This window comes from Adiantum capillus-veneris, chromosome 3, assembly GCF_014529385.1.
Source record: "Adiantum capillus-veneris isolate H3 chromosome 3, ASM1452938v2, whole genome shotgun sequence".
NCBI classification, from domain to species: domain Eukaryota; kingdom Viridiplantae; phylum Streptophyta; class Polypodiopsida; order Polypodiales; family Pteridaceae; genus Adiantum; species Adiantum capillus-veneris.
The window spans coordinates 72,490,594-72,517,837 of record NC_140933.1 but is presented as its reverse complement, the minus strand read 5'-3'; the positions used below and the strand labels follow the sequence as shown (position 1 = coordinate 72,517,837).

The window sequence follows — 27,244 nt, the reverse complement described above, 5'->3', positions numbered from 1 at the left end:
AAGTTGAAGTCGATGGTATGAATAGGTTTTATTCGAGACATTTTTTGAACGCATAGTTTCTTAAACCAAATAAACTCTGTTGTGCCTACTTTGTTGTCCAAATTCTTTCTGTATCTTTCTCTCTCGAGTCCCTTTCATTACCTCTCTCTCAAAAGTCATTAACTGTACTGTTGTCTCCACAACTAGGGAGGATTCAGTTCTCGAATCCAGAACACAATTAGTTCCTTTATTTCCATATCTCTATTTGCTAGAAAAAAGTAATGAAAGTCGCTTTAATTGTTTTATATGAAAGTCTGCTGACGAAAACTGAATTCATTATTTGGTAAAAACAAATTAAATTTTTTGAAAGAAAACTGAATTCATTCAGCCTCGTCGACTTATTCTTCCACGCGTAAAAAGAGGACTTCCTGGACGTTGACATAGTCGGTCCAGCATCGCCGCAGCCAGATTTAGAGCACGGAATGTGGTCCGAGGCTCGTAAACAGGAGCAGCGCTACCTTCCATTGCTTCAACAAACATTTCCGAACAGGCTTCAACAAAGGCTTTAGCAGAGCGAATCTGACGGATCTCGCTGCCCCGGCTTCCTGGGACAGCCATATAGAAGATGAGAAGTTTTGCAAGCTCTGCCTCAACCACATTTGTCAGATGCGCCATTGAGAGCCTTCGCACAGCGCCGGCTTTATCTATTTGTCATGCAAGTAATTAACTGGGCATTAAACTAGGTTCAGAGTAATTAAAAAGGGTTAAGAGCGCACGAAGTAACCTTCCAAAACTTTAATGTACTTGCCTCAGTACGTCGTACCTGATGAAGTGGATGTCACTAATTGATTTCTACTACTTAACTCTTTCACAATGTTATTCCTCAATATCTTAACGTCTGTGGGATCTCGATTCACGTCATCAACTCCCAGGGTCGTAGCAAATAAGGGGAGCGTTTCCTCGTCCATATCCATTAAGTCCTGTGTATTAATCAATCACGAGGCAGAGCTGACATACGCTCTATCAAAAATCAAGACTAGACTAGCAGTATTAATTAAGTTATCTGGCACAGATTCTAACAATTACCTGTAAATGATATTTTACTGAACTATCTTCTTCGTATGAAAAGACCGCGTATATGCACTGCCAGACCGATTCTTCCAACGCCTGCTTTGCCCTTGGGATGTGTTCCGTACCATCGACTGCCTCCGATATGTCCACTGCAAGAGAGGCGATGCTAGTTTATACATATCGAAGAGACGCTGTGACTGAAAATTGAGCTGATACAATCCCAGTAGCTTGAAAATATAGGTACTACCCCTGGGAACAAAATTTGACTGTTGGATTTCTGAATAAAGATTGATCTCTGCAGCGTCATCACCACCTGCACCATTAAAGGTGATGCTCATTATATGACAAAGAAACAGAGATATGATGCTAATCATGCACAAAAAGAGGCAATGCTATTTCATTGCCTCTCTTTATGCTTATTACATAAAGAGAGATGATGCTACTCATGCCGCACTCTGACACTGAAATCTGCATGGATTTTGCAATAGGTACCCTCGCGGACAGTCATACTCAGATCGGCTACTTCATTGTCAAGACCAGACGTCGACGTTGTTCGGCCTGAGGCGCCCTCTGCAAGAAAGACGATGCTAATTACATAACGGAGAGAGACTGTCAATGAAAATTGAGTTGATTTTTCAGTAGCTTGCAATAGCTAGTACCACTGGCGACAAGAATGGACTGTTGATTTTCTGAATATTGATCGAGCTCTGCAGGATCATCACCAGCTGCGAGAGAGTCGATTCTAATAAGATAACTGTGAACGAGCGATATGACGCTAATTCTAATTCTAATTCAGCGTCTCTCTTTATGGTAATTACATAAAGAAAGGACATGCTATTCATTCCGCAATCTGCCACTAGTGAAATCTGAATTGATTTTGCAATAGGTACCCAGCTCGCGGATCACGGGAACGAGATCATCAATAGGTACACTCGCTGCAACAACGTCAAGAGCAGCTGCCGGCCCTGAGGTGTCCACTGCAAGATCAGATCAGGCGATGCTAGCTGTTACAGAAGGAAGAAACTGTGTCTCCGAAAATTGAGCTGATTTTGCAATAGCTTGCAATAGCTACCTCCTGACACAAAAAATGACTGCTGGCTTTCTGATTGACTGACCTCTGCAGGGTTATCACCAGCTGCAAGAGATCATGCGATGATATTTATGTAACAAAGAAACAGAAACGTGATCCTAATTATTTATCGCCTAATTACATAAACAGCGGCCATGACATCTTAATTGATTCTGCAATTATAGCTTGCAATAGGTACCCCCTGATCGGACAGTGATTGGATCGGCTGCTGCAATTACGTCATCACTGTAAGCTGCTGGTGTTGACGCTATTGTGCTGTCCTGCATTGCAAGTCTTCTCCTTTCATGTCGGGCCTTGATCTCTGCCTCCCTCTCCCTGCATTAAAGTACTTAACAGATGAACGTGTTGACATTAAATTCTTAGGGTGCTTGGTTGCACGTTTGTGGATAAGGACTCATGTCAAGATTAGATGTTCACATTTTGACTTCCTTTGCTGTTGCTGGCTTGGCCTTATAGACTGCTTTACAGTATGAACCACGCGCAATCTGCATGCAATGCCCAGTCCTGCAAGCTCAGTATTTTGCATCAAGCTTAAGAAGATGACAATAGTATCTATCCATTTGATCAGTGGATTTCAAAAAATAATCCTCTCATGGAAGCCGCATAATTTGCTAACATCTTTCCGATTGATATGCGCCTAAGCATCACGAGTTTCTTCAAGCATATAAGCTGCTATATATTTCGACAGACAATTCACTTTCTAAGATGAGGACGTGACGTTATAAGCTAAATTAATATATCAACTGCGTAGATGAAAGAGTTGAATCACCTAGCATGTTTGTATTAATGAAGTCATCTTGACTACTCTTCATTTATCCCGTTTGCAGACAATTCACTTTCTAAGAAGAAACAGCCAAATCAATCGGACGTGGCAAGAGACATGTACTCCAGCTAATCAAGCACAACGAAGCAATCCAAACGAGCTGCAGGGTAGATATTCCTGCTCATCGAACTGACTACTCATGCGAGCAGGTATAAGTCCTGCATGATCTGGTGAGTATTTACAATATTACTGCTCTAAGCCACTAGAATGGAGCTAATGGCTTTGTGAATACGGGGCACGTTAAGGGATTGGTTAACTACGTAAAGCATATAAGTAAGGCAAGGCCGAGCTGAAACACGTAATATAAGAGAGTTAGCGAAATAACCTGCAGAAATCGCTTTGCTGCGTTTAACCTGCAGGAGCTCGTTCGGCGATGGCGAAGAAGTAATACTTCTAAGACAGCGACGGGAAACAAATTTAAAACGAGAGAGCGGGAGGGTGACGTGGAAGTTAAATTCACCCAGGTAAATTTGGTAGGGCAAATTACTTGCCGTGGATTTGAATGTTCCTTATAGGTACATGTCACTCGGTTAGATGGCAAGAGTCTATTCGGCACGAAAACATCCTTGAAACTAAGACTTAAGTGTGTTGGGGTTGGGGGTGGGGGGGGGAATCTCAAGGCGCACTAAACTTGGCCAGCGGGAAAAATGAGGCACGCTGCCAAAAAAGCGAGACGAATTAAACCTGGTCAGTGAGAAAAACGAGGCATGACGAGAAGATTTAAAACCGTGACCTCGTAGTTCGTGTTTAGGGTCACATAAGCTAGCCACTTCACGCGCACATGCATTGTGTATCTACAGCCGTTTTTACAATGTTACATTGTAAGCTAACATGCATTGTCCAGTCTGTATATGTTTAGTGCGTGTCCACGTTTAGTTTTTGATTTGATATTTGCGGCTGCGATCTTCTCGACCTTCGTACGTGAACTTCTCCGCCTTTCATCCCATTGCCTCCCCCTCTTAAATATAGGTGTTACTTAGTGCTGAGGCAAAAACATAGTCACATATCTTTGTCAGATAGTTGGCCAAGTGAGATCGTCCAACTTTCTAGTGCCGCAGCCAATTCCAAGAGTTGGCGTGGGAAAATATATATATACAATTTAAACTATATATAGTAGAACGAAAAGTAGACGCTCTACCACTTGGATATAATAGACTTGTTCGATATATGGAGTTCAGTGTGCTTTTATTTGAAATAGTCAAATTTTGATACATAAGGATACTTTTAATATAAAAAGTATTCAATAACGAGATTTAACAAAAAAATCTATAGATAGGGATTTTCTTGAACACCCCTTAAATACATAATATAGAGGGTTTCCATTTAGTGACCCTCCCACGAGGGGAGAAGGGAGAGTATTAATGGTACACTCATGAAATTCAGACCTTCATATCTTGAAAAAACACCTAAGATAGGCATTTCATGCAGTGACATTATAAAATTTTATCAAAGTTTATCACTTACTTACATTTAAGTGTGTTTTGTAGTGAGAATAGAAAATGATGTGGCCAAAGAGGAGAGAGGACGGCAAGAAGGAGCTTTCTTGCAAATTAAACATTATCGAGCATATTACTACGCCAATTGCTATTTTTATAACTCTGCAATTTGTCAATTTTTTTACTGTTGTTATTATTGCACAATGCTTTGTAGCCAAAAAAAAATCAAACTTAAGTACTTTCTATTTTGCAAAAAAAAAACTACGTCTTTCTATTTTACAAAAAAAGTTTTATAGAGCATGATATTTTCATAAACGTGAACAAAGAAAATGGCAAACATTTGATCATTAAATTAATCACATATATATGAGTAACTTAAATTAGCATACTTAATGCTTTGGAGCAATAGTATTTAAATTTGAGTACTTCTTCTTGTTTCCAAACAAGAATTTAGAAAGTCTTTGATATTTTTTATAAAAATGGACAAAGAAAGATTTGATATTTTTCATTAAAAGAATTATAGAGAATTTAATATTTTTCATTAAAACAATGGACAAAGAAAGATAGATATTTGATCATTAAATTAGTCACACACGTTATTAGCGTGCAAACAAAGGAAAACGAGAACCTCTATAGCCTTGAACACACCACACCGTCGGAAGGAAACACCATAAAGTTGCGAAAAACACCTATATCGAACACCTGTAAAGTCGGCGGGAAACAACCCTAACCTAAACCATGATTAAAATTGATGAAAACCAAGACCATAAAGATAAAGCTCGTGTCATGTAAACATCCGTAGAGTATCCATATACTTGATTCCGACAACAGACGAGAGAGTTACAAGCTTTCAATGTTGGGGTATCCCTCAAAAGCTCCAAAAAAGCTAGTCTCTGTAAGTCCAAAAGATGTGCAGGGAATTGCAGCTATTAAAAAGGGTTTTCTTTCTCTTATCCCAAGGAATTTTCTCTCTCCTCTTAGCTGACATGGTTTTCTCTTTGGACACCTTTTAATTGGTCCAATTTTGGCCTTAACTTTTGGATAAAAAAAGAGTTTTCGGTGACCATTTGACCAAGGAATGGCGTGGGGGAAAGTGTCCGGGGACCAAAAAAGTGACCAAGCGGCTGTTCAGGTAGTGGGAACTAAAAATGGACATCCTTTCCTCCCCCAAAGTCCACAAGCCCTCATGGGCTAGGCAAGTGAGCTCCATTTGCTCCTTCAATACAACCTTAGGGGGTACCCACTCCCCCCCTTATACCCTCCAATTTCCACTTTCTCTCCCCCATGTGGGATTAGTCCATGCGGCACCATCCTCCACCCTTCTCAACTTCCTCAAAAATTCCCAGCTTCTCCCAAAGCATGAGCGGACTTTTCGGACAATTTTCCCTGAGGCATATCTTCCTGCTCCGATCATCGAATGACGCACCGTAACACACGGCTCGAAGCCCATCACCTCGCTATCTCCAAAAATATAAAACTTCAGCATTGATAATCTTAGACCCCCAAGTTGGTCTAGTTGCCCTTCTCGCATGCACCCGCAATCACCTTCTAAGGTGAGAGCGCCCACTTTGAATGCTCATAACTCATGATGTACAAGTCCAATTCACAAGCTATAAAGCATGGCTAAGAATACTTATTAAAAACCATATTTTGAAGTCTTGAACAACCCAAAACATCAGCACTCAATCTTGGCAAAATCACACCTGTGTAAATGAATTTTTACAAGGCCATTTCTAAAACTTGCTAGTGGGTAAGCCAATTGAAGTGGAAATTCTTGCTCTCAAGTTGTTGTCATTGGAAGATGAAGAGAAAACCACTACAAGAGGTTGTGTGCTCTTGTGACGCTGTTAGCGACGGAAATACACTGGGTTTTTATAACCCCCGGCGTCGCTAAAACCGTCGCTAACAGCGTCGCTACGAGAGCGTCGCTATAGGCGTCGCTATATAGCGACGCCTATAGCGACGCTTATAGCGACGCTCTCACAGAAGAGTATAGCGACACATATAGCGACGCTACAGAGCCATAAATAGCGACGCTTATAGCGACGCCTGAGAGAATATTTTTTTGGTGGCAGGGCATTGAATGCCCTGCCACCCATCAACCATATTGTACTTGATTCAGTTTTTAAAAAAAGTGCAAAAGTAGATAATAGACCCAGACAATTGTACACATCATAGGCAAACTGAATTGATTGGCAAATGTAATAATGACAATTGTACAACATCATAGGCATAAAGAATTGATTGGCAAAAGGAATTGCGGTGACAAATGTAATAATATACATGGTTCAAAAAGACGTATAAAATCCGTCTCATGATACATAAGCTACGAGAAACCCTAAACTAATGCTATCTAGCTACGGCTAAACTGACATCGTCTAATCAGACGTCTCATCGCGTCCAAGCGGCGTATCTGTCGGATTCTGCAAAAAAAGACAATAAGACAGTTTTCAGTAAATATAAACATATAACGACATTTATAAAACAATACAAAAAATAAAAAAGAGTAAACCCTAATACTAACCATGCCGCCGCGAGAACTGAGAATGTCCATCAGGGCGTTTAAGCCCGTCCTACCTGCGTACTCGCGCTTGTACGGTGTGGGATCACGTCCTGTCATCGACCACTGTCAAAACATACAAAGATTTCATTATGTTAGAACTAAAAAACTCATAAACCCTAAACTATCGAACATGCATAAAGAGCAATGTGAAAAGACTTACAAAATCGGCCTCAAATGATGCCCATCCACCGCTCCCCAAGTGGTGCGAGCTCCCTGCCTCTACTCGCGCTCTGGCTGCATCCTTTTGTTGCTTCCACTTGTCGGGATTCTCGCGCGCTGCTTTCTTCGCATTCTTCCAATCTTCTTTGGCCAGCCAATCTGGCCTATTCCACCCATTCTTGATTGCTTTTTGCACTTCGGAACGCTTGTGTTTGCAGTATTCGCGCATTCGAATCTTCATCAGGTCTTCATTGAAGCGCTGATCCCGTGTTGGAACGGGAAACTTATCATGAAGTATGCTGATGACTCTGTTTTTTAAATCAGTTGGTACTTCACTCCATTTGTTTAGTATATAGTGTCTAAACAGCTGAGAGCAAAGACCACGCATGCGCGAGATCACCTTCTTGCCGTCATCATCCATGATGATGCCGCCGCTGATGTCGACGGAGTAAGGCAAGCCCTCTGGCCGGTGACGCGTGAACCTGGGTGTCCCGGCAGGGGTCTCTAGCGGCGTGTCGATGGGGGTACGGACGTCAGGTGTCTCCACCGGCGTCTGGGCGCCGAAGCGAGGAGTGTCGAGTGGGGTGGCTCCCGGCGGAGTAGGTAGAGGTGTGTAGCTTCTAGGAACAGTCAGCCGTGCAAAACCTGGCGTAGATGGCGATGCTGTGGCTGGTGTGGGGGCGGGCAAAGAAGGGGAGGGTAAAGAGCCTCGTCGAACACGAGGCGGTGTGGAGGCATCGGTGGCGGAATCCCCACAACAACCGCCACCGCCACCACTAGAGCGCCGGTGTCTAGACGAGTGTGACGCTTGTCTCGTCGACGCCGAAGCTTCAGAGCGCGCCGAATGCTCCGAAAGAGAGGGAGATGCGGATGGTGTAGGAACGCGCGATGATGCGCCAGAGCGATGACGCTCCACGTACCACTGTCTCTGCTGCGGTGACAAAGAAGAAAGAAACTCCTCATCATCCATACCTGCATTAAACACACGAATATTTAAACTTAATATTGAATGAATAGAGTAGACAATGACGCAAAGACCATTAAATACAATGACGTAATGACGCATATAAATACAATGACGCAATGAATCGAGTGATAAAAGAGGCAAGTCGAAAACTCAGAATTTTCAATCAAAAGATGTGAGCGCGAGTAGAAAAGAGCGTTATACACCATGGAAGCTACTTAGAGAGCCAGAGCTTTTACAGCACGGAGCAAAATTGTTCAAATACAATATTTGTGGCTTTAAGAGATCTCTCTCTCATCCTCGCATAACTCAGCATAACTTCCTATATCTATATAGAGCTCTCCGTTTAAACACATATCCTCTGTTTCATTTTGTAGCTCCTCTGCATGCACCCCATATAGAGTAGTAGCATCTTGATGCTCGTCTGGCACCACCGTAGCGGCTTCTGATTGAGCATCTTCTCTGATCTCCTCCATTGATGTCGTTGTGATTGGTACATGGTAGCCTTCATACGTCCTTGCACTACGAGGGGCTACCTCTATGACGTACCACCAGTTTGATGTAGACTTTGTAGGATGAAATACTACCTGCCAGAGCCACATAACTTACATGAGAGCTTTCAAGCACATAACTTGTAAAAGGGGGATGTCAACTATTTATATACTTACTTGTTCACAATGCTTGGGTAGTACGAAAGTGTCTCTTAGGTCAGTCCATTTCTTAGTAGAATCCACCTCAAGAAAACCAGACTCTCCTCTACGCACAGTAGCGTTTCGACCCTCCATGATTATCTTGAACCATTGCACGTCGAACAAGTCGACAAAAAATCCTCTGTAATCGATCCTCAAAATCTCTTGCAGCGTGCCGAAGTAAGTGAGTTCCGCCACCACGGGATCTGCATCAGAGGAACGTCGTCGACTAGACTGTTCAAATTTTGCCATGATTCCACAATCTTGAGTAAAACGCTTTTTGTCGATTCGTTCCACCCTAAAATGTCGACCTTTACACCATGCTGCTGTGTATGACTTATACTACAACGAACAAAGATTATGAGTGGCCGTTCAAACGTTTATAAATAAAGTCACTTGCTAGTCGTACATTGCAAACTTACCTTGGTCGCGCAACCCCGAGAGTACTCCCACTCTTCTTCAGTCACTTCGTCACCGCATTGTTGTGCGCTTTTCAATTGGTTGTGCAACCATCTTAAGCTCATGAAGGTTGGTAGGCTCTCCAGAACCGCTGGATAGTGCATCGGTGGTCGTCTTCCCCGTCTCCACTCGATTCGTGCCCTTTGTCGCTCTTGCTTTGCATCCTCATATTGTGAAATCCACTTTTGCATCACTGGATTGTGAAGCATGCAAAATCGGTTAATTTTAGCCTCTAGATCTTCCGTCATCTTCTTCTCAACACCGAGATTGCACATGACAATCCCAGATATGCGCTCATCATCTATGGTTCGCCATAGCGTGTCCCGGGATTTATCAAATCCGTCTAGCCACTCTCCAATGTAAACGTCGATCTCCTTTTGTGAGATCCATTGCACCAGCTTTGCAAGTTTGTAGATTGTGTTACGGATGTCGAGAGACAAACATCCCTCAATGGCAACCGGTAAAATAAACTGTAAAGTATGTGCAGCAATGATATTAAAGTCCACATTTTATGCAATGATATTAAAGTCCACTATGAACGTACCTGACACATTTTATGCCAATCGTGTGACTTCAAACCGGTAAGCTTTCCTTCTTTAGTAAAACACGTTCGGAGCGAGTGCATTACGCCAGTGGGGGTCCGCAAAGATCGAATGGCCTCTTTTACTTTGCGTTCTTGGGCTCCTGTGAAAATCCATGGTGCTTTAGGAAGTTTTATCGATCCATCAGACGCTGTTTGCGGCCAATATTGCTCCATACGATCCACATTTCTAAGGTCAACTCTGGCTCCCAAAGTATCTTTCTTGCCGGTCAAATGGTCCCATAGTAGATTACCCACATTCTTGAATATGTGCATTGGATCGAGCAAGTGATTGATCACGAGTCGGGGCCAGTATGGTAACTCGTACCATAGAGATAGTCTCTTCATCCCTGGAGGCAATCCGTCATCGCACATCTCCTTCTGCTCTAACCATGCTTGTGCAGACATCCTTGGTGGCTCTCTTCCCAAAAAGCCGTCGCGTAACACATGATTCTCCGGAAGATACGCTTGATGACCTTCGTAGATTTGCTTCTTCAGTGAGGGTGCCCTACGTGCATTCAGTCTAGGTCCACATGTGACACATGCTCTGTATCCGCTTGTTTGAAGCCCTGCATGTATACACATGATAATAGATCAACTATGGGGAAAAACAAGATTTACAGTGTCTGAGTGAGGAGTGTCAATAGATCACCTGAGCATTCTGTTAGCCCGGGATAGTCATGCATGGTCCACATTAGAATACCTCTGATCAAAGCATTCCGTCGTCCTGTGTGTCGGCTCATATCCACCACCTCTATGCCAATCCACAATTGTTGTAGCTCTTCCAATAGTGGACGAAGATACACATCCATATTCCCCACTTTATATCGCCCTGGCACAATCAAGCTTAGCCATAGGTGCCCCTTCTTCGTAGTCAACCACTGGGGAATGTTGTAGTTGACGATGACAACGGGCCATACACTGTAAGATGTTGATCTTTGACCAAATGGATTTACGCCATCCATAGCCAGGCCTAAGCGCAAATTTCGAGCTTCCCTAGCAAAATCCGACCATGTTCCATCTATATGTTTCCAGGCTGCGCAATCTGCAGGAATTCGTAGCACACCATCCGAAGATTTATTCTCCTCATGCCATGATGCTAGGGCGGCCATGGACTTACATTCGAAGAAATGCTTGATGCGAGGAAGCAAAGGAAAATGTCGCAAAACCTTTTGTGGAATTTTTGTCCCGTGGAGATCTACCCGATATCTTTCGGAATCACATTTCGGACACTTCTCCATGTCTGTGTATTCCCCTCTGAAAAGAATGCAGTCATTAGGACAAGCGTGGATAGAATTGTAATCCATCCCCAAGTTTCGCAAAATCTTTCTTGCTTCATCTCGGGAATCTGGCATCACATTGTCAGCTGGTAGAATGTGCTCTTTCAGCAATCTACACAACATAAAAATATGATACAGTCGTGTAAAAATCTATCAGATCATTATACATTTAGAGTTCTATTAAAGTAAACTAATTGTAATAGATCACCTGAAAAGCGCTGTGACGCTAGTGTCACTCCATCCAAACTTTGCCTGCATGTTGAGAAGAACCAGGAGTGCTTTCAATCTAGACATACGTGCTCCATTATACAATGACATATCGGCTTCACTTTTCATATCATCATAGATAAGCCTTTCTGAATCCATGATCGTCTCGATCATTTCATCAATCTCGGGCTCAGACATTGCCTCGTTGGGAATGTGCTCTGCATGATCATCCCTCGAGATGTCAGAGGGTACATCTTGTGGCCTCACATATGCTGCTTGACCAAAGCGCCTGCGAATACGTCTATTGGGTTGCAAGATTGCTGCTTGTTGGCCAGCGTCAGAGTCCGACGAGTTATAATTGGCAACAACTCGATCTATAATAGATGGATCGAACTCGCCAAATTCGCGAACGTGCTGCAAAGAAACACGTCTTGTCCGTCGCACAGCATGCTTGCATTGATTACAAGGACATAAGACCCTCGTTGAGAGATAGGTGTTTCGGTTGGACGGTCCCACATCCTCGTCGCTACTCATAATGAGGATAAAAAACTTATAACCTGGACAACAAATTTAATATTCTATTGGCATTCTTCGTCTTATCTCTCTCTCTCTCTCTCTCTCTCTCTCTCTCTCTCTTACCTCACATTCTCTAGTCATGTCCAATCCCCGCACACCTCGGTCTAGAGGTGCACGGAGATCAGAACCACCGGGTTATAATCTCGTCTTTATTGGTCAATACCTATATTTGTGGGTACAAGAAATCTACACACCCACGTCTACATGATACTGCATGTAGTGGACAAAATCCCTTTGCCTCTTCTCTAGCTGTAGCACTTCACTTCATCTTAACATCTTTTCACAATAGATCTTTTCACTGTTCGTCTAACTCTAAACCCTAAACCGTAAGTAATTCTTGCGTGGACTCGATCTAACGTAAATAAGCGTAAATCTAAATAAACGTAAATCTAACTAAAAATAAAGCTAAATCTAATTTAACGTAAGTCTAATGACTAGAGGTTGTTTAGATGGTCATTGTGTCGGGGATGTAGTGACTCTTGTCGCCCTGAAGATCCACCTTCTTCCCTATCTTCTGAAGACATTTCACCAGTACTTTTGGATCGACGGAGCCCACCATGAGTGAAGGCAGCAATACCCTATATTCCATTGAGGGCTTTCTTCACCCGCTTCATGCAGGCATCGCAGTCTATGGAGACCCGCATCTAATCTAATATAACGTAAATCTAAATCTAGCTTAAATAAACGTAAATCTAGTTAAAAATAAACCTAAATCTAATTTAATGTAAGTTTACATATAACCTAATCTTTAACGTCTTTTAAGATAGTTTCCTACGACGTTATAACTCTCTTCTTCCTGTGTGTGTGCGCATGTGTGGATGTGTGTGCCAATAAAAAGAGATAAATGGTATAACCTTTCTATCACCCATGCCAAGTATGATAGATTGATTATGCCATTTCCCTCTTGAATAATAGGTCTTCAGTTCAACTCCTCGTCGGCTAGATCTTTAGGTCTTTTAATTTTAATTAGTTTCCTACGACGCTCCCTTAGTTTCTCTTTCTTTCTCTCTCAATGTGTGTGCGTTTTTTTGGATCGTATGCATGTTTTCTTTCTCTTTTCCTCTCTCAATGTGTGCGTTTTTTGTTTATGCATGTTCTCTCTCTCTTTTCCTCTCTCAATGCGTGCGTTTTTTGTTTATGCATGCTCTCTCTCTCTTTTTCTCTCTCAATGTGTGTGTGCATTCTTTGTTTATGTATGTGTGTGCGTTTTTGTTTTTGTTTGTACTCTCTCTCTCTCTCTCTCTCTCTCTCTCTCAAAAACACTATGTGTGTGTGTATGTGTGTGTGTGAGAGAGAGAGAGAGGGAGAGAGAAAGAGGGGAAGGGAACATGAGAATGAGAAGAGGGAAGGAGCATACCTGGCTCTCCTTCCTCTCCTCGTGTGTGTGTGTGTGTGTGTGTGTGTGTGGAGAAGAAAAGAGAGAGAGAGAGAGAGAGTGAGGGAGAGCGTTACCTGCTCTTTGCTTGAGGGCGCCGAAAAACTCAGATCTGAGATCTGAGTTTTTGGGCGCGCTCGGTTATTTTTTTTACCCCAGCTGGCGTCGCTATGAGCGTCGCTATAAGCGTCGCAAATTTACAAATAAATTTGCGACGCTCATAGCGACGCTTATAGCGACGCTCATAGCGACGCCGGGAAAAAAATTTTTGAGCGTCGCTGTGTGAGCGTCGCTAATACGAAGAACCTCTTGTAGTGAACAGATGCATGGCAAAAAAGTTTATTGGATTTACAATGCTCACTACAAGAGGTTCTTCATATTAGCGACGCTCACACAACGACGCTCAAGAAAAAATTTCCCGGCGTCGCTATGAGCGTCGCAAATTTATTTGTAAATTTGCGACGCTCATAGCGACGCTCATAGCGACGCCGGCTGGGGTAAAAAAAATAACCGAGCGCGCCCAAAAACTCAGATCTCAGATTTGAGTTTTTCGACGCCCTCAAGCAAAGAGGAGGTAACGCTCTCCCTCACTCTCTCTCTTTCTCTCTCTTTTTCTTCTCCACACACACACACACACACACACACACACACACACACGAGGAGAGGAAGGAGAGCCAAGTATGCTCCTTCCCTCTCCTCATTCTCATGTTCCCTTCCCCTCTTTCTCTCTCCCTCTCTTTCTCTCTCACACACACACATACACACACACACACAGTGTTTTGTGAGAGAGAGAGAGAGAGAGAGAGAGAGAGAGAGAGTACAAACAAAAACAAAAACGCACACACACATACATAAACAAAGAATGCACACACATTGAGAGAGAAAAAGAGAGAGAGAGCATGCATAAACAAAAAACGCACGCATTGAGAGAGGAAAAGAGAGAGAGAACATGCATAAACAAAAAACGCACACATTGAGAGAGGAAAAGAGAGAGAAAACATGCATACGATCCAAAAAAACGCACACACATTGAAAGAGAAAGAGAGAGAAACTAATTTAACGTCGTAGGAAACTAATTAAAATTAAAAGACCTAAAGATCTAACCGACGAGGAGTTGAACTGAAGACCTATTATTCAAGAGAGAAATGGCATAATCAATCTATCATACTTGGCATGGGTGATAGAAAGGTTATACCGTTTATCTCTTTTTATTGGCACACACATCCACACACGCGTACACACACAAGAAGAAGAGAGTTATAACGTCGTAGGAAACTATCTTAAAAGACGTTAAAGATTAGGTTATATGTAGACTTACATTAAATTAGATTTAGGTTTATTTTTAACTAGATTTACGTTTATTTAAGCTAGATTTAGATTTACGTTATATTATATTAGATTTAGGTCTCCATAGACTGCGATGCCTACATGAAGCGAGTGAAGAAAGCCCTCAATGGAATATAGGGTATTGCTGTTTTCACTCATGGTGGGCTCCGTCGATCCAAAAGTACTGGTGAAATGTCTTCAGAAGATAGGGAAGAAGGTGGATCTTCAGGGCGGCAAGAGTCACTACATCCCCGACACAATGACCATCTAGACAACCTCTAGTCATTAGACTTACGTTAAATTAGATTTAGCTTTATTTTTAGTTAGATTTACGTTTATTTAGATTTACGCTTATTTACGTTAGATTGAGTCCACGCAAGAATTACTTACGGTTTAGGGTTTAGAGTTAGACGAACAGTGAAAAGATCTACTGTGAAAAGATGTTAAGATGAAGTGAAGTGCTACAGCTAGAGAAGAGGCAAAGGGATTTTGTCCACTACATGCAGTATCATGTAGACGTGGGTGTGTAGATTTCTTGTACCCACAAATATAGGTATTGACCAATAAAGACGAGATGATAACCCGGTGGTTCTGATCTCCGTGCACCTCTAGACCGAGGTGTGCGGGGATTGGACATGACTAGAGAATGTGAGATAAAGAGAGAGAGAGAGAGAGAGAGAGAGAGAGAGAGAGATAAGACGAAGAATGCCAATAGAATATTAAATTTGTTGTCCAGGTTATAAGTTTTTTATCCTCATTATGAGTAGCGACGAGGATGTGGGACCGTCCAATCGAAACACCTATCTCTCAACGAGGGTCTTATGTCCTTGTAATCAATGCAAGCATGCTGTGCGACGGACAAGACGTGTTTCTTTGCAGCACGTTCGCGAATTTGGTGAGTTCGATCCATCTATTATAGATCGAGTTGTTGCCAATTATAACTCGTCGGACTCTGACGCTGGCCAACAAGCAGCAATCTTGCAACCCAATAGACGTGTTCGCAGGCGCTTTGGTCAAGCAGCATATGTGAGGCCACAAGATGTAGCCTCTGACAGCTCGGGGGATGATCATGCAGAGCACATTCCCAACGAGGCAATGTCTGAGCCCGAGATTGATGAAATGATCGAGACGATCATGGATTCAGAAAGGCTTATCTATGATGATATGAAAAGTGAAGCCGATACGTCATTGTATAATGGAGCACGTATGTCTAGATTGAAAGCACTCCTGGTTCTTCTCAACATGCAGGCAAAGTTTGGATGGAGTGACACTAGCGTCACAGCGCTTTTCAGGTGATCTATTACAATTAGTTTACTTTAATAGAACTCTAAATGTATAATGATCTGATAGATTTTTACACGACTGTATCATATTTTTATGTTGTGTAGATTGCTGAAAGAGCACATACTACCAGCTGACAATGTGATGCCAGATTCCCGAGATGAAGCAAGAAAGATTTTGCGAAACTTGGGGATGGATTACAATTCTATCCACGCTTGTCCTAATGACTGCATTCTTTTCAGAGGGGAATACACAGACATGGAGAAGTGTCCGAAATGTGATTCCGAAAGATATCGAGTAGATCTCCACGGGACAAAAATTCCACAAAAGGTTTTGCGACATTTTCCTTTGCTTCCTCGCATCAAGCATTTCTTCGAATGTAAGTCCATGGCCGCCCTAGCATCATGGCATGAGGAGAATAAATCTTCGGATGGTGTGCTACGAATTCCTGCAGATTGCGCAGCCTGGAAACATATAGATGGAACATGGTCGGATTTTGCTAGGGAAGCTCGAAATTTGCGCTTAGGCCTGGCTATGGATGGCGTAAATCCATTTGGTCAAAGATCAACATCTTACAGTGTATGGCCCGTTGTCATCGTCAACTACAACATTCCCCCGTGGTTGACTACGAAGAAGGGGCACCTATGGCTAAGCTTGATTGTGCCAGGGCGATATAAAGTGGGGAATATGGATGTGTATCTTCGTCCACTATTGGAAGAGCTACAACAATTGTGGATTGGCATAGAGGTGGTGGATATGAGCCGACACACAGGACGACGGAATGCTTTGATCAGAGGTATTCTAATGTGGACCATGCATGACTATCCCGGGCTAACAGAATGCTCAGGTGATCTATTGACACTCCTCACTCAGACACTGTAAATCTTGTTTTTTCCCATAGTTGATCTATTATCATGTGTATACATGCAGGGCTTCAAACAAGCGGATACAGAGCATGTGTCACATGTGGACCTAGACTGAATGCACGTAGGGCACCCTCACTGAAGAAGCAAATCTACGAAGGTCATCAAGCGTATCTTCCGGAGAATCATGTGTTACGCGACGGCTTTTTGGGAAGAGAGCCACCAAGGATGTCTGCACAAGCATGGTTAGAGCAGAAGGAGATGTGCGATGACGGATTGCCTCCAGGGATGAAGAGACTATCTCTATGGTACGAGTTACCATACTGGCCCCGACTCGTGATCAATCACTTGCTCGATCCAATGCACATATTCAAGAATGTGGGTAATCTACTATGGGACCATTTGACCGGCAAGAAAGATACTTTGGGAGCCAGAGTTGACCTTAGAAATGTGGATCGTATGGAGCAATATTGGCCGCAAACAGTGTCTGATGGATCGATAAAACTCCCTAAAGCACCATGGATTTTCACAGGAGCCCAAGAACGCAAAGTAAAAGAGGCCATTCGATCTTTGCGGACCCCCACTGGCGTAATGCACTCGCTCCGAACGTGTTTTACTAAAGAAGGAAAGCTTACCGGTTTGAAGTCACACGATTGGCATAAAATGTGTCAGGTTCGTTCATAGTGGACTTTAATATCATTGCATAAAATGTGGACTTTAATATCATTGCTACACATACTTTACAGTTTATCTTACCGGTTGCCATTGAGGGATGTTTGTCTCTCGACATCCGTAACACAATCTACAAACTTGCAAAGCTGGTGCAATGGATCTCACAAAAGGAGATCGACGTAGACTCCATACCATTCGCCAAACTAAATGCTGCGGAGCTTGTGTGCATGTTTGAGAAACATTTTCCTACTACAATGCTAACCATTCAGATGCATCTTCTTGTTCACATAGTTGATGAGGTGGAAATAGCTGGCACAGTTCATTCCAGATGGATGTTCTTCTTAGAGCGTTTCATGAAAACGCTTAAGGGATATGTGCGTCAAAAGGCACGTCCGGAGGGTAGCATGGCAGAAGGTTGGTTGGTATCAGAGTCCCTAGTGTACATTGGAGAGTGGCTAGACGGATTTGATACATCCCGCGACACGCTATGGCGAACCATATATGATGAGCGCATATCTGGGATTGTCATGTGCAATCTCGGTATTGAGAAGAAGATGACGGAAGATCTAGAGGCTAAAATCAACCGATTTTGCATGCTTCACAATCCAGTGATGCAAAAGTGGATTTCACAATATGAGGATGCAAAGCAAGAGCGACAAAGGGCACGAATCGAGTGGAGACGGGGAAGACGACCACCGATGCACTATCCAGCGGTTTTGGAGAGCCTACCAACCTTCATGAGCTTAAGATGGTTGCACAACCAATTGAAAAGCGCACAACAATGCGGTGACGAAGTGACTGAAGAAGAGTGGGAGTACTCTCGGGGTTGCGCGACCAAGGTAAGTTTGCAATGTACGACTAGCAAGTGACTTTATTTATAAACGTTTGAACGGCCACTCATAATCTTTGTTCGTTGTAGTATAAGTCATACACAGCAGCATGGTGTAAAGGTCGACATTTTAGGGTGGAACGAATCGACAAAAAGCGTTTTACTCAAGATTGTGGAATCATGGCAAAATTTGAACAGTCTAGTCGACGACGTTCCTCTGATGCAGATCCTGTGGTGGCGGAACTCACTTACTTCGGCACGCTGCAAGAGATTTTGAGGATCGATTACAGAGGATTTTTTGTCGACTTATTCGACGTGCAATGGTTCAAGATAATCATGGAGGGTCGCAACGCTACGCTACTTACAGTGTATGGCCCGTTGTCATTGTCATCTCTTAAAGCCACAAATATTGTATTTGAACAATTTTGCTCCGTGCTGTAAAAGCTCTGTTTTCGACTTGCCTCTTCTATCACTCGATTCATTGCGTCATTGTATTTATATGCGTCATTACGTCATTGTATTTAATGGTCTTTGCGTCATTGTCTACTCTATTCATTCAATATTAAGTTTAAATATTCGTGTGTTTAATGCAGGTATGGATGATGAGGAGTTTCTTTCTTCTTTGTCACCGCAGCAGAGACAGTGGTACGTGGAGCGTCATCGCTCTGGCGCATCATCGCGCGTTCCTACACCATCCGCATCTCCCTCTCTTTCGGAGCATTCGGCGCGCTCCGAAGCTTCGGCGTCGACGAGACGAGCGTCACACTCGTCTAGACACCGGCGCTCTAGTGGTGGCGGTGGCGGTTGTTGTGGGGATTCCGCCACCGATGCCTCCACACCGCCTCGTGTTCGACGAGGCTCTTTACCCTCCCCTTCTTTGCCCGCCCCCACACCAGCCACAGCATCGCCGTCTACGCCACGTTTTGCACGGCTGACTGTTCCTAGAAGCTACACACCTCTACCTACTCCGCCAGGAGCCACCCCACTCGACACTCCTTGCTTCGGGGCCCAGACACCGGTGGAGACACCTGACGTCCGTACCCCCATCGACACGCCGCTAGAGACCCCTGCCGGGACACCCAGGTTCACGCGTCACTGGCCAGAGGGCTTGCCTTACTCCGTCGACATCAGCGGCGGCATCATCATGGATGATGACGGCAAGAAGGTGATCTCGCGCATGCGTGGTCTTTGCTCTCAGCTGTTTAGACACTATATACTAAACAAATGGAGTGAAGTACCAAGTGATTTAAAAAACAGAGTCATCAGCATACTTCATGATGAGTTTCCCGTTCCAACACGGGATCAGCGCTTCAATGAAGACCTGATGAAGATTCGAATGCGCGAATACTGCAAACACAAGCGTTCCGAAGTGCAAAAATCAATCAAGAATGGGTGGAACAGGCCAGATTGGCTGGCCAAAGAAGATTGGAAGAATGCGAAGAAAGCAGCGCGCGAGAATCCCGACAAGTGGAAGCAACAAAAGGATGCAGCCAGAGCGCGAGTAGAGGCAGGGAGCTCGCACCACTTGGGGAGCGGTGGATGGGCATCATTTGAGGCCGATTTTGTAAGTCTTTTCACATTGCTCTTTATGCATGTTCGATAGTTTAGGGTTTATGAGTTTTTTAGTTCTAACATAATGAAATCTTTGTATGTTTTGACAGTGGTCGATGACAGGACGTGATCCCACACCGTACGAGCGCGAGTACGCAGGCAGGAAGGGCTTAAACGCCCTGATGGACATTCTCAGTTCTCGCGGCGGCATGGTTAGTATTAGGGTTTACTCTTTTTTATTTTTTGTATTGTTTTATAAATGTCGTTATATGTTTATATTTACTGAAAACTGTCTTATTGTCTTTTTTTGCATAATCCGACAGATACGCCGCTTGGACGCGATGAGATGTCTGACTAGACGACGTCAGTTTAGCCGTAGCTAGATAGCATTAGTTTAGGGTTTCTCATAGCTTATGTATCATGAGACGGATTTTATATGTCTTTTTGAACCATGTATATTATTACATTTGTCACCGCAGTTCCTTTTGCCAATAAATTCTTTATGCCTATGATGTTGTACAATTGTCATTATTACATTTGCCAATCAATTCATTTTGCTTATGATGTGTACAATTGTCAATTTTGCAAACAATGCGTCTTGTGGGTGACTATTTTGGGTCTCTTATCTACCTTTGCACTTTTTTTAAAAAAGTGAATCAAGTACAATATGGTTGATGGGTGGCAGGGCATTCAATGCCCTGCCACCAAAAAAATATTCTCTCGGGCGTCGCTATAAGCGTCGCTATTTATGGCTCTGTAGCGTCGCTATAGTCTTCTGTGAGACCGTCGCTATAGGCGTTGCTATATGCGTCGCTATATAGCGACGCTGATAGAGACGCATATAGCGACGCTGATAGCGACGCTCTCGTAGCGACGCTCGTAGCGACGGTTTTAGCAACGCCGGGGGTTATAAAAACCCAATGTATTTCCGTCGCTAACAGCGTCACAAGAGCACACAACCTCTTGTAGTGGCTTACAATTGGATAGAGTTTTAGCTTTGAGTTACTATGACGAAGTGTCAAGGAAGGCTCATATAAAAGCCAATGAGTGCATGGAGGATTAAAAAATTGAAAGGGTGATTTTCTGCTGGGATACAATAGTAAGTTGGACAGTACCTTTCAAAAGAAGTTCTAAATCAAATAGGAGGGTCCTTTTATTGTTGTGAATAAATTTGATAATTGCACATATCAGTTGGCTGATTTGGGTGGTGCACGACATAAATATCGTGTTAATGGTTATAAATTGAAGAAGTATCTGGCACGCTTGATGACAATTGTGACAGATGAAATGTTATAAATGGAGAGAAATAATGTTGAGACATTTGAGGATGTAGATGAGGTTTCTGGGGATGATATGAAGCAGTTGTTCACCCTAGAGACCTCTATTTGTCATGATTGACTAAGCAGGCAAGCTCGGGGGGGGGGGGGGGGGGGGGGGGGGGGGGGGGTTGGCAAGCTATATCAGATATTTTTTGAATAAGCATGAATTTACTAAGTCATGCCATAAACCAAGTGGTAAGGGGAAAAGCCTCTTCTAGTTTTAGTAGCAGTTCTATAGGCTCACAACGCACAAGGCAACTCTGAATCCCAAGTCTTCCCATGTGTCTGAGTCATCTTTGTCAAGATCTTTACCAACTCTCCATTAAACCTTTCATTAAGACCATTGCATTGTGGATAATAGGGAGAGTTGTACATATGTTGTATATTGAGCTTTTCGCATAAGAAATCAAACAACTCTCCTCTAAATACTGGTCCACTATCCGAAAGTACTCTAGTGGGACACCAAATTTGCAATATATGTACTCATAAACAAATTTTCCATCTCCTTACTAGTAATGTGTTTGATAGCTTTGGCTTCTACCCATCGTGACAAATAATCCACTGTTGTCAAAATGTAAGCATTTCTCTTGCTAGTCATAGGTAAGGGTCCAATAGCATCAAGACCCCATTTTTCAAACACAGGCGTCAAAATTCTTTTCCTATGATAAGGCAAACACGACTTGCACCAATGATTAGCGTCCCGTTGAATACTCGGTCATATATAACCTTCTTGCAAGACCTTATGCAACATGATCAACATAGCAAAATGGCCTCCACAAGATCCCTCATGATTTCTTCCAGGATTTTATAAATTTCCTCTTTCCAAAGCACACGACGCAAAACCAAATCACTTCCTTTCATGTAAAGCACATCATCAAGCATTTTGTCTTTCTTGTCTTTCCTTATGAACGTAAATTGTTTAGAAGACGACAAACCTTCATGTAGAACATTTGTCAATAGAAAATCCACTTCCTTTGATAAGATTTTCCTCCCATGATACAAAGGAGCATCTGCCTTTACCACAAACACACAAGTGATCATCTCTTGGGCAGCATCATGGGCTTCTTCATTTAGAGACCTCTCCATATGATGCAAACTCCATGCTTTAAGATTTTTGAGCAACGCTTTTCACTTTAAAGCATAAATTTTTCAGTTTAGGGTTCTTATTCTTCCATACTTTCAACACTTGCTTCAAAACCAACAAAGCATCTCCTAAGCGTTTAATTCCCAATTGTAAGCAAATATGCAAACCACCTTCAAGAGCCATGTATTGTGCTTCATTGTTACTTTTGGCATGAAGTTTCAGCCCTTGCTTCCTCATAAGCTTTCCTTGTGCATCATAAATAACAATGCCTCTTGAAGCAGCATCATGACTTCTTTGATAAGAACCATCAAATTATAACAGTGAAGCATTAGGGATGGAAAGAATCCCGACTTCCTTCTTTCGCACCACCTCTTCTTTAACCAAAACCGGAGTATCCTTATAAGTGAGAAGATCTTCCAGGGTAGCCCGAGTACTTTCCTCCACCACAAAGGTGAACTGGAACTCTTGAAGCTCAATAACCCATTTCATCATCACTGCTTTTGATATATTTGAATTATTGAATAGCTCCTGGAGCAATGAGTAAATGGTGAGGAAGGTGAATGACTTTTGCAGCAAGTAGTTTCTGAATCGTCTACAAGCATAAACCATACTGGTAATCACCAATTCAATTTCTGAAAAACCTATTTCATGAGGAGTCTTTACTCTGATAGCATAATGAACATGCTTCATATTTTGAGATTCCTTTCCCCTTTGCAGTAACATAGCCCCGATAGCATCATCTCCCACCGATGGGTTGACATAAAACTCCTTTTCCCAGTCAGGAGCTTGCATAATAGGTAACGTACTCAGGACTTCTTTAACTTTGTCAAAAACATCGTCACACTCGTGAGACCACTCCAAAGGATCATTCTTAATTGTTTGTTGCAATGGATAGAATAGTTGTGATGCCAAAGGTATTAAACGAAACAGATATTTAACTTTCTGTATAAAAGTGGCCAACTGTCTGGTATCTTTTGGGGATGAGAGTAACAGCAAAGCCTCCACTTTCTCTGGGTATGCTTCAATGCCCAAGAAGCTTCACCCGTGGTTGTGCCAAATGACATTTTTTGGATTTAGCTGACCCCCTTATTCATCGTACCTTCCAAAAGTCATTTCAAGCTTTTGAACATGATCTTTTCTTGAATTGTATACACAGAAATTGTCTATGAATCATTTGACAAACTTCCCAAGGAACGGGGTAAGGACCCAATCTACTTTTCTTTTGAAGGCTCCCGGCCCATTTGTCAACTCAAAAGGAAGGAAAGAAAAGCAAAAACAACCTCATGGTATGATAAAGGTAGTCTTTTTTCGGTCTTCAGAAGCAAGGATCTACCACTACTCTACAACCCATAATGGCAAGCTCCCATAATGGCAAGCTCGTTACAGAGGTCTGCTCTCTCGATCGGCAGTGTTGCCCCCTTAATGGCTCTCTCTTTCAGCTATCCTTTGGCCTAGTTGCTTCTCAAACTTTGGCTTCACAAGGTACAATTGAAACCCCGGCCTGACTGCCTCTTTCGCCTTGGCATGGCCTGCAGTACCTCTGTCATCTTTGACCCCTTTACCCACACGAGCTCACAGTTCTCTGATCTGATCTCTTCAGCCTGCTTGTTTGTTGCCCCTGTCCGCCCAGAGCTGCCCCGTTGGCTTCTCATCAACCCAATCAACCCCAACCCGCTTTTCTGAAGCAAGCCACCCACTATTTTCTCGCTCAATTAAGGTGCCCTTGAATGCCTAGCATGCACCTTATGACCTCGTTGCAGGCTCCTGTAGCTCGATTGTTGGCCACTCGCTCTAAGCTTGGTCTGCGCTCCTAGTCCCCTATCTTCTACTCACAACGATCGATCACCCCTTTCAGTTGGCTACCCAAGGTGGGCTTCCTGTCAGTTCAGGGCACATCCTCTGTGTTCGCAATCACGGATGGTCACCCCGTCTGCTTATGACTCATGGCCTCTTTCACCTGCTCGCCACGAGCTCCCTTTTCCAAAAAACCCCCAGCGACCATTTCTGTATTTGACAACTGTCACCTTTTCATAGAAGCTGAGGTTTTAAAATTTCTCCCTTTAGAGTATTAGTTGACCACTAATGTACCCAATTAGTTTTTAGTTGCAAGGATTATTGGGCTCATCAAATTATCCAACAAAACCTAATATGGCATCCATCATCAATGAGAAACATGCACTAAGCAGATACATAACGAAAGGGCAGACTTTGTCAGCACGTTGGGTGAAAGCTCTCGCAGCAAGGAGATCAAAGATCGGTAGGGGAGCAATTCATGGAATACCTTTCGAGGCATTAACATAATCTACATAGATGCATGCACACTGTCAAGCTAAAACCAGGAGCTATTGGATAGTTACATATGATGTCCATTGTCTAGCCATGAAAGAAGAGCATAAAAAAAGTTCCTAAAAAATTCCTGACAACATTTGATTAACATAAAGTAGCATGCTTGAAAACATTAGAGAGAGAGAGAGAGAGAGATTTTTATATACTCAAGTTAAGAATGGAAATCTTAAAGGACTGCAAGTTGGGACTGGACATATACTAGATTTGGGTTTTGTTGATGACACAATAACCTTTCTACATTCGAAGAATGCTAACATAAGAAAATGTATGTCATATATGTCTGAGTCTCTACTCATTGGCTATTGGTAAGCATCTAAATCGTAAGTTTCAATTGATTAATGTCTCTAGAGAACAGTTTCATAATCTCACCTAGCAAGGCAAAAATGTATGTCATATATATCTGAGTCTGTACTCGTTGGCTGTTGGTCATCATCTAAATCATAAGTTTCAATTGATTGATGTCTCTACATAACAATTTCATAATCTCATCTAGCAAGGCAAAAAGTGTCCCAAGTGGATTGCTTTTAGGCATTTAAGGTATCCATTGGGAGTGGTTGTAACTGCTAAGCAGGTCACTTAATGGGTGGAAGATAGAATTCAATGTAAAGTGGTTTCATGACACTATACAGAATGGCCTATTCATGTTAGATTGCGAGTTGTGCACGATATTCTGATACCCTACCTGATTTATTTTTTGCCTTTTATTGGAGTGGTCTAATCGTGCATTGAATAGGTATAAATAAAAAATGTTGAAGCTCTTTTGGGGATCATCTACTGCTGCATGGATTGCATGGGATTGTGCTATGTTTTTTTTTTTATACCTTTCACTACAAGAGGTTATGTGCAAAACAATCTATTTTCTTCACTTATCATTAAAATACAACAAATGTAAAAGAGTACGTAAAGTGAAATACTAACCATGCTGCCATAAGCATCCATCAACTATATTGAATGTTTTCAGAATATAGTAAACCTAAATGAATCCAAGATAAGCCTAGATTCACCTTTGAAAAAAAGTGCAAGGTATAGACCCAAAGTAGTCACCCACAAGACAATATAACCATTAACTCCATCATGCATAGTATTGTTTGAAGAATAAAGATACAAAACTGACAAAAGCAATTGGACGAAAGTAAATCAATGAAAATTATGTACATCATAGACAAATTCACTTGATTGTTAAGCTTTGCAAATGTAATAGTTACAACACAATTGTCATTATTGAGAAAATATATTGTTTTCTAATAGTTACAAAAAAAAGACGTATACACTTTGTCGCATTATATACGCTATGACAAAGGGAAACTAATGCTATCTAGCCATGGATAGATTGATGTCTACTCAGAAGTCTCATCACGTCCAAGCGGCATATTTGTCGGATTCTGTAGAAAAAACAACAATACGTACTTTGGGTAAGTATAAACATATAATTACAAAACAATCTATTTTCTTCGCTTATCATTAAAATACAACAAATGTAAAAGAGTAAAGTGAAATACTAACCATACTGCCGCGAGAACTCAAAATGTCCATCATGGAGTTTAAGCCCTTTCTGCATGCGTACTCGTGCTCGTACGATGTGGGGGTCACTTCCTGTCTCATCGACCACTCTTTAAAACATACAAAGAATCCATTATGTTAGAATTTAAAAGTACAAATAGACGTAACTACTAACTACCAAACCTAAAGAGAAATGCAAAAACACTTACAAAATCGGCCTCAAATGATGTCACCCACCGCTCCCCAAGTGGTGCGAGCTTCCTGCCTCTACGTACTTGCACTTTGCCTGCCTCCTTTTGTTGCTTCCACTTGTTAGAATTCCCACACGCTCCTCGCTTTTCATTTTTTCAATTTTCTTTGGCCAACCAATCTGATCTGTTCCACCCATGCTTTATTACTTTTTGTACTTCAAAATGCTTTTGCTTGTAGTATTCACGTATTCAAACCTTCATCAGGTCTTCATTGAAGCGCTCATCCCGACTTGACACGGGAAACTCGTCATGCAGCATGCTAATGACTCTGTCTTTTAATTGATTTGGCACTTCACTCCAAGTGTTTGGACACCTAAGAGCAAAGACTGCGTATGCGCGAAATTACCTTCTTGCCTTCGTCATCCATGATGATGCCGTCGCTGATGTCGACCAAGTACGACAAGCCCTCTCCCCTGTGACACGTGAACATGCGTGTCTCAGTAGGGGTCTCTAGTGGCATCTCGATGGAGGTACGGACGGCAGGTGTCTCCACAGGAGTCTGGGCCCTGAAACGAGGAGTGTCGACTGGGGTGACTCCGAGAGGAGTAGCTAGTGGTATGTAGCCAGGAACGGCCAATAGCCGCATAAAACCTAGCGTAGACGGCAATGCCATGGCTAATGTGGGGGCGGGCAAAGAAGGAGAACGTAAGGAGCCTCGTCGAAAATGATGGGGTGTCGAAGCATCAGTGGTGGCATCTCCACAACAACCGTCGCCGCCACCACTAGAGCGTTCGTGCCTAGACAATTGTGTAGATCGTCTCGTCGACATCGAAGTTTCAAAGCGTGCTAAATTCTCCGAAAGAGAGGGAGACGTTGAAGGAGTGGAACTATGTGATGGTGCTCCAGAGAGATGACGCTCCTCGTACCACCTCCTCTCCCAGGGTGACAAAGAAGAAAGAAACTCATCATCATCCATACCTAAATTAAACACACAAACATTTAATCTTAATACTGAATGGAGAAGAAAACAT

General features: G+C 42.7%; 1 protein-coding gene across 1 annotated transcript; it reads right to left on the bottom strand.

Moving 5' to 3' along the window:
* Window positions 1–209: 209 nt before the first annotated feature.
* Window positions 210–27,042, bottom strand: LOC147461097 (uncharacterized). Its single transcript, XM_086504747.1, has 14 exons — window positions 26,620–27,042; window positions 24,134–24,193; window positions 23,715–23,855; window positions 3,289–3,471; window positions 2,558–2,625; window positions 2,319–2,455; window positions 2,123–2,185; window positions 1,941–2,027; window positions 1,710–1,775; window positions 1,543–1,620; window positions 1,298–1,363; window positions 1,066–1,199; window positions 803–959; window positions 210–683 (listed from the first exon to the last, which is right to left on the bottom strand). Exons 1-14 carry the CDS (start codon window positions 27,040–27,042, stop codon window positions 364–366), a joined length of 1,983 nt encoding a protein of 660 aa, XP_086360873.1. The 3' UTR covers window positions 210–363.
* Between the last annotated feature and the right edge of the window lie 202 nt (window positions 27,043–27,244).